The sequence below is a fragment of the Nannospalax galili genome, unplaced genomic scaffold (genome assembly GCF_000622305.1).
Source record: "Nannospalax galili isolate Female #2095 unplaced genomic scaffold, S.galili_v1.0 scaffold50, whole genome shotgun sequence".
Classification (NCBI taxonomy): domain Eukaryota; kingdom Metazoa; phylum Chordata; class Mammalia; order Rodentia; family Spalacidae; genus Nannospalax; species Nannospalax galili.
The window spans coordinates 1,649,607-1,658,613 of record NW_008328749.1 but is presented as its reverse complement, the minus strand read 5'-3'; the positions used below and the strand labels follow the sequence as shown (position 1 = coordinate 1,658,613).

Sequence of the window (9,007 nt, the reverse complement as noted above, 5' to 3'; positions counted from 1 at the left end):
AAGGATGTCATTCTTCATTGATCCTGTAGAGGGCTGATTTTGTTTTGTCTTTACTGTTACTGTTTGTTTATTTATGCATTTTCCTCTTGTCCTTAGTGCCAAAGGGAAAACTCTGTCCCATCAGTAATATTTACCTGTGGGGTCGTTGCTCTTGTGTTTCAATAAAAAGCTAGGGTACAGACAAACTCTAAATCAGCAAGCCTCTAACTTCTAAGTCTTTCTTTAAAACGTCTTTCTTTAAAACAAAGGCAATAGAGCTAGAGAGATGGCTCAGTGATTAACAGCACTGGTTGCTCAGTCAGAGGACCCTGGCTCAGTTCCCGGAACCCATATGGCAGCCAACAACCAAATGCATCTCCAGGTCCTGGTGATCCAATGCCCTCTTCTGGCCTCAGCTGGCATTGCATGCATTTATTGCATTTAAATGCATGCAGGGAAAACACTCATACACATAAAATTTTAAAATAAATAAAAAAGGAAACTGTAGAAATCGCTAATCAGATTTCCAGCTGTTGTTTTCCCCCAAGTTCCTTAAAACTCATACATATTTCAGGGTCAGCCAAGGATTTGAGAGAAGTGTGCATACCTTGACCCTCATCTCTGAGTTTCCCTTTCTCCTCTCTATTCCCTCCTCTGATGCCTCAGGCTACTGTAACTGACTTCCTTACAGAGGCCTAGCTATCCCTATCCTCTCTACATGGGGAAATGGCAAGAAAGAAGAAGTCAAAACAATATAAAGCTCACCCTTTTGTAAGTTAATTTATTAATTTTTTTGAGTTTCTGCCTACATTTGATCATTATTCAAAAATCTCTACATTTGTTTTGTAGTCTAGGCTAGCCTGAAATTCACTTACAGCCCAGGCTGGTCCCATACTCACAGCAATCCTCCTACCTCAACCTCTCAACTTCTGTAATTACAGGCAAAGAGACACTTTACCCAGCTGCAAAACTGTTGCCTTACAGAGTGAAACAAATATATAAATAAGCCTCTGCCACTGTCAGAAGATAAAAGTTTATGTGCTGAAGGTTTTTTCTCACATGCATTTGTTGAATATCTTTACCCTCACTATCACTACTCTACCATAGGCCACCCTTATATTTTGGGGAACTCAACAAATTTGATCACTAACATTCAGAACTGGAAGCCTAATTCCTGCTTGTGCTTGAAAACACTCAATCCATTCAAGTTGGCCTCTGTTTAGGTTTCAGATTCCTTTAGTAGACTTACAAGGTCCATCCTTACTTGGTCCTGCTGACACATCTGTCATCTAACCTTGGTGGTTCTACTCAACCCAAAGAAAATTCTATGTTCTGTGGAATACTCCACGTGCACTGATCTGTGCCTCCTCCCAGGAATATTGTTTATCTGGTACCTTACCAATTTTTGATCTTTACCTTTGTGTATTGCTATAGTGTCTGCTCATCCTCAGTCATTTCACATACAAAGTCTATTGTTACTTTAAATTGTCTAATAAGCTGTAAACTCATTGGAGGTATAGGAATGTCTTCTCTGCTGTTTACAGTGACTTCTACAGTATCTGGAATATAATGAAAACACAGCCACTAGATAATGAATTACTGAATGTAACCTACTTTGGATACTCCTTGATATTCCCTGTCAATAAATTAATAACAATGGCAAAGACCAAGAGCTAAGCTATTTACTAATTCCCCCAAATTTTATTTATAATTTTGTATATTTGATATATCCTAAAAATAGAAAGTTAACATTTGCCTTCTAAGGTGTCCCATTATGGTTAAAAAATTTTGTTGTTTTGCTTTTGTTTCAAAAATTCCCCATCCTAGCCAAAATGTATCATATTTTAAACCCAGTTAAAATATTTAAAATTAAAAATTATCTTTAATACCTATTATTGGTATTTTGTTCAAGTAAATCTAAATTTAATCACTTTTATGTTAAACCGTTTTAAAATAATAGATTATGAAATTATTTAAAATTTCAGAAACCCTACTATGATTCACTAAGCCTATAATTCTTAATTCATTTCATGTTCCTCATGTTATGGTTAGGAAATGACTAATCCTGAATTCTAGTAACATAGCTCACCAGATTTATAATCTTAGAAACTTAACTCTCTAAGTCTCTTTTCTTTCCAAAATGGAGCAATTTTTATAGTTTATCCCATAAACCTATTACGAATCTATGCATTTATGAATGTGAATGTGTGCTTTTATAGATAATATATACTACATTTGTCATTTGTTCAGTATTCCGTGTACAAACAATTTGACAAAGTTAACATAAATAGTCTAAAGCTGACATCATTTTCTAGTTATAAAGATCTTATAGGATTTACCACAACTAAAATTTTTGTTAAATGTAGAAATCTTATATTTTAAAATATTTTATTTATTGTTTTTATTTTTCTGTATAATTACATTGCCTGCATGTATGTAAGTGCACTTTTGCAATGCCCACAGATGTCAGAAGAGGGCATCAAAGTCCCCTGGAACTGGAGTTACAGATGGTTGTTTACTGCCATGTGGGTGCTGGGAATTGAACCCGGGTCCTATGCAAGGGCAGTCGCTGCTCTTAACCACTGAGTCATCTCTCCAGCCCCCAAAATCTTATATTTTAATTATTCAAGTATAAAACTAAAGGGGAACCTTGAAATACTGGCCCATGTACACGGAGAAAATCAGAAGTGTACCTAACATAGACAATCAGTAAAAGGTTTTAGTATCACTACATTTCATAAAAGAAATAGCATTTTTAGTTAAATTGTTAAAGCTGTGTAGAACATAGGAAAACATTTTTGTTGTAGTTTAATGATGAATAATTGAGTGGTTAGTAACAGTTAAAAGACTTGTCCAGGTTAAATAAGCTGCTAAGAGAAATTAGACCAGGATGCATGGCTCTCCAGGTCTTTTCCTGAACCTCTGTCAGAGACACTTGTCTCAGGGAGAAGGAGTATCCATCTCAAACATTTTAGACAGAATGTGCGTGTGTGTGTGTGTGTGTGTGTGTGTGTGTGTGTTGTGTGTGAGAGAGAGAGAGAGAGAGACAGAGAGACAGAGAGACAGAGAGAGAGAGTGCACAGAAGGAAGCTTTTAAACTAGAACAATGATACATGTAATGCTTACAAAAATTGAGAAGGGAAGTTTTGTAATAAACTATAAAAAATAAGGTTAAAAAACTCATTCAATTTTATGTCTTACAGGGCTTATGCTGAGTTCAATATTGTATAACTGTATTAACTCAACTGTGAACCTAGAAACTTTCACCCACTTGTGAAAGAGATGTACTCTTGCTCTGGAGTGTGTTAATGAATATGTTAAATCTGTAGTGAAATAATTCTTCTAATCATGTAGTTATTAAAAATTTTTTTTAAAGACATTACTGTTAAAAAAAAAAACCTTTTGTGAAAACGGAATGTAGACAATAAAAAAATGAACACTAAACTTAAAAATAAAACTATTTGTAATGCATAGTGAATATGGTAAACCAAGAATTTAATACAGAGACTGAAAAGATGGTTCAACATTTAGGAGCACTGGCTGTTCTTCTAGAGGACCCAGGTTCAGTTCCCAGCACCCACATGATAGCTAACAACCATCTGTAACTCGAGTTCCACAAGATCTGATGCCCTCTTCTGACCTCTGCAGGCACTGTGCAACACAGGTCCACTTACATATATGCATGCAAAACACTTATACACATAAAATAAAATAAATAAAATAAAAAGATAATACTATACAAGCTGCCAAGGGAGAAAACCAATCAGTGGTCCTACCAAGCTATAGAGCCTAATAACAATGAATGAAATAGCGAACTATCATTATTGGTGCAGTAGTGGCACTTTTATCTTGGGGTTAATCAAAAGCAGTCTAATTGCAATTAAGGCCCACTCAATGGGAGGGAATTCATGTTTATAATAGTAAACATAGCCATATACACATGGCTGGAGAGGTCATAGATGCTAGAGAAAAACCTGCTTTGCCACATCCCTAGACCAATGTAATATTTTACTTTATTCTAAATATGCATCCTCATATTTACAGACAAGTGTTCTTTTCATCCCTCATCAAAGAAGCTTCTTTTTGCAACAGATAGAGACTATTGTAGAGTAATAGAACTGGTCAAATGTTGAGAATAAGTGTCTCTGATATACTTAACCTTATGGTGACACTTCTTCAATGCAACCTCTACACTTAGGATGAATGCATCTCTTAATTCTCACCAGAGAAGTTTCCTTATGCAGCAGATAGTGATTAACACTGAAACCCACAATTGGCCAATGTGCAGAGAACAAGAGGCCACAGAGTGCTTATCTCTGAATAGGATGGCTATTACAAACCCCTGCCTCCCAAGGCTCAGGGATCATTGTAGTACAGGAAGTGAAAAGACTGTAAGAGCCAGAGGAGTGGATAACCACAAGGAAACAGAGTCTTCCAGACAGCTGGTCACTTATTCATATGAATTCATAGCAATGGTGACAGCATGACAAGTCCTGGGCAAGCTCAGAATAGACAAAAATTCTCAGCCTAGACCCTGCCCATCCTAAGAAACTTTGGGCAATTGATGGTTGCTGGGAGGGGGAAAGACGGTGTTTTACAGGGATGGGACTCTTGATGAGCCCAGTGGATGGACCCACACTGAAGGACATTTGGGGACAGAAATCAAACTCTGTAGGCTGTATTATAAATATAGAAGAGTACATTAAATTGGGTGGGGGTCTATGCAGGGAGGAGTGGATAGGAAAGGGGATCTAAATACCATCAAAGTACACTGTATGAAAATCACAAAAATTCAATAAAATTTTTCAAAATAATTTAATACAAACTACAACAATTTGGTAATAAAATTTATTATAAGTTCAAATTAAACTGGTAAAATCATAGGTTATGAGTATGATGTACAGGAAATCATTATAGGGATGCTTAGATGATGGCTTTCAGGCTTCACCCTCCAGAAGAGCAGGGATGGCCAAAGCAGACTCTGAAGAGCTCAGTGCATACACTCAGTGTTTATTAATCACATTCTTGGTGCCAGAGGAAGTCCAAGCCATTGTGCGGATCAGCCTGGTAGGAGCTCTAGGATTTTCTCCAATTTAGCTTAAATTCAATAACTGCAACCACTTTTCTTTCAAATAGCTTAGGGGCAAAATAACCACTGGGCATGGTGGCTCATGCCATTAATCCCTGCACTTGGGAGGCAGAGGCAGGTGGATCTCTGTGAGTTCAAGGCCAGCCTAGTCTACACAGCAAGTTCCAGGCCAGCTGGGGCTACTAGGAGACTCTGTCTCAAAAACACCAAAAAATAAAAGTAAAAGTAAATAACCAAGGATTGGTAAGTTTACTCATATACCGTAACATTGACACATGGGGTTCTAATTCTTTTTTCAAGAATTTGGAGCCACTGAATTCACTTTGAAGTGAATAAGGCTTTGAGGAAAACTCGGGTATGAATTTGGGTCTGTTCTCTTAAAAGAAAGGCAGCACAGTTATTTTTAATTTAAAAAATCTTTATTATTAACACAATAAAAGGCTATTAAAGACTAAACTATTTCTCATGGTTTTTAAATCACAAAAGATGATGACAATTGTCCAAAGGGTACCCATGTACTTAATTTCTCCAAGTTCCAACTTCTACAGACCACAAGATGCCACATATTTTTGCTCTCTCACAGAATTAAGAGTTAATCCAATACCAAGTTCTACCAAACTGTGGTTTGTAATGTGCATTTCCTTGCCACTAATTCTAATCCATTAATGACTAAAGAATTTTTTTTCTTGGTTGCTAAAATATTCCTGTAGGTATTCTTCCTGAACCACCCAGTCTAAGTATTAGAGTGGAAATGGTACAGAGAGCTAATCTAATTCCATTGGCAACACAATGATCCCTTCTGTTGTACTGCAGTCCCCGGTCACTGAGCCACTTCCTCGATACATACAGGGATGGATGCTCTTAATCTTTAGAAAGTTTTCCCTTATATAGTACTTTACTATATTGACACATTAATTCTTTTATTTTTTATTTTTTATTGAATTTATATGTATTTCATACATCTTAACCATCTTTATACCCCTTTCCCGACTGGCAGCCTGCCATAGCAGGCCCCTGGATTTCATGCATTCTGTCCTTGATATTAAGGCCTATTGAGTCAAGTTAGTGTCCCCAGATGTCGTTCAGTGCAAACTCATCCACTGAGATCTAGTCAACCTATCTAGAGTACTGCCTTTTAAGAAGATCAACTGTTCCTCCCCCAGTAGTAATCAGCTGCCAATAGTTCTTCAGCTAAGATTGGGTTCTGATGCCCATTTCCACAGTTCTATGCTGGGTTTTTGTCTGGTTGAGTCTGCATAGGTCTTGTGCGTGTTGATATAATTGCTGTAGATTCATATGAGCAAAGTCGCAGGAGCCTGTAAGACTCTATTTAGATATGGTCATGCACCTCCTCCCCTGGCTCTTACAATCTTTCTGCTCCCTTGTCCACAATGGTCCCTGAGCCCTGGGTAGGTAAAGATTAGTATGAGAGACCTGTACAAGGACCCACACTCTGAACACTCTTATTCTCTATGCTTTGACCATCTGTGTCCTTTTGTGTTCATGGACCTCTGCTGCATGAGGGAGCTTCATTGAGGAGAGTTGAGAGATGCATTAGTGTTCTCTCTACCCTTTGTTCTACTATGCATTAGGTGTAGAGGTTCCATTGTAAATGTGTCACCTAGGATTGGGCACTTCACATTAATTTTTACTTCTGCCATCTAAGTCCTGTAAGAATCCTATGACATCTTGTGTGTGGCAATCTGTCCAACTTATTTCATATGAATCCCTTCAAACTCTTTTTCAAGGAAAAAAAATCACTAAATAAAAACTCCAGTGCCAGCTGTGCAATACCTCTGTACCAGTTGTAGGTCAAGGAGACCCCAGAGCCAAAAACAATTTGACTCTTACCTTTCCTCTTGGCTACACACGAGAATTAGTTGATAACACTATATTGTTGAAGACACCACACTTCTTGGATGTAAAACAGAGAAATAAAGCTGGAATTGAGCTTAGAAGCTTCCTCCCTACTGGCTAGCTGCCAGAAACCAAAAGGGTCTATGCAGGCTGCTGAGGAAGAAAAATCATCAATAATCTCATCCAGCTTTAATTCCTGCAAGTTACAATAATGACATGCCAGGAAAGATGTGCACTCTGGTACAAAAGAGGCAGGACTGTAAGGGAAACAAGTTCCACTTTCTGATTAGATTTGAGGTCTCCACAAGACAGAATAAAACCTAGTACCATAAACTCAGCAAGAGCCCCTGACTGGAGAAGTCAAAGGCCCTAATACTACTATTATTTTGCTGAATAGTTATGTTGTCAAACTGCCTTCTAAATACTCATGTTTTTTATCCATAGTGTAGTGCTGCTTTCAGTGTGTTTACAGAAGCTTCTTACTGCAGCGGGCAGCAGTTAATGCAAAGACTCATAACTTTCGAAATGCCAAGAATACCTGATGGTGGAATGCTGGCCTCCAAATGGGATGTGATTACCATTCCCTCCAGGTCTCAGAGAACATCACAGCAGGGGGGGAAATGCATGACCAGAGCATGGGGAGATCTGTGGCAAAGTCTTCAAGATAAGACAGCCCATTCACTCATGTGCTCACCGCAGCTGTGGTTACCTGCACTAGACGTGCACAAGATCGGGCCCATGAACATTTCACCATAGATGGGAGCCCTCTTCCCGAGATCCCACCTCTCCTTGAGGAACCAATGGTAATTAATAGGGATAGGGTGTCACTTTTTCTTCCGAGGTGTAGCCACCAATAAGTTGCTCATGCTCTGGTAACCAACCTTCCACTCGTGCTCAGGTAATGAACTCTAATTAGACTCAGTGGATCACACACACAAAGATGATGTGAAGGTAGAAAGGAGGCTTGAGAAGAAGGGTTTCAGCAGTGGGGAGATGGGGAAGGGAGGAGGGAAGGGGATGAAATGACTAAAATTCACCATCAAATAATAAAATAAAATGAAAAAACTGTGGTGAGCTCATATTTCTTGGTTGAACAGCTGAGTGATTATCAACCATCAAGAACACATTTGTTAAGAAAAATACCAAGTTCATTTTAGTTAGATTGCATTTGAGATACCCATCAAACATCAAAATGAGTTGTGCAGTTGTATGAAAGACTCTGGGTACTTGGAGAAGAGATTTAGCTAAAGGCATAGTGTTAGAAATCAGAAGTTGACTATTTTGTTCAGAACAATTGAAGACTAAAAATAAGTGTCAAGCACAGTAAGTTGAGAAAAGAAAGAACAAAATATAAGGCTACTGTCAAAAGAAAAAGAAAGAAGAAAATTTAGGAGGAATTGGTTTTAAGAAACCAAGGAAGAGAAAACTAGGCCTCAAGCATAGGAAAAGTCACTACTAAATGTCAAGAAACATATAAAAAACATGGAGAGAAAAACATTTCTGGATTTCTGAATTTAGAATTAAATAGCAATTAGCAATTTTCATTATAGTAATTCCAGCTAAGTAGAAGAAACCAAAATCAAAGTTTAGATAGCATGTTACATATACACACACACACACACATACACACACACACACACACATATATACTCACTCACATGCTTATCCTCTCTATTCCTGGAAAAATCTACTCTGACTCCAGATCACTCAAGATGAAAACCAATATATGGTTTATCTATGATTCAATAGATAAGCAGTTCAGTTCTCTTTAAGTCAGCAAAATTAGGTTAAATGTTGACTTAGAGGTAAAAACAGTTAAGTTTTCTCTGGATTTGTTATGAGTTTTCTAACATTCAAATACAATGACACTATAAAGCACTGGTGGAGACTGGATCTGGGATTTCATGGGTGCGGCTTCCATGTCATGCCTAAAACACACGATCTAGCAGCAAGTGCCCTGGCCCTCTAGCTCTTGCCATCTTTCCACCCTCTTTTCCCACAATATTACCTGTAACTTAGGTTTAGAGACAATGTCAATATTTCATTTAGGGCTGGGGTCCCCACAGTCACTTATTCTCTGCA

General features: G+C 37.9%; 1 protein-coding gene across 1 annotated transcript in view; it reads left to right on the top strand.

The window, feature by feature from the left end:
- Nucleotides 1–7,681, top strand: part of Odam (odontogenic, ameloblast associated) — a 19,888-nt gene extending 12,207 nt beyond the window's left edge. Inside the window, exon 10 of the mRNA XM_008829602.1 lies at nt 7,370–7,681. Within this exon, the coding sequence (XP_008827824.1) occupies nt 7,370–7,681 (312 nt within the window). The remainder of the gene's footprint in view (nt 1–7,369) is intronic.
- The last annotated feature ends 1,326 nt before the right edge of the window (nt 7,682–9,007 follow it).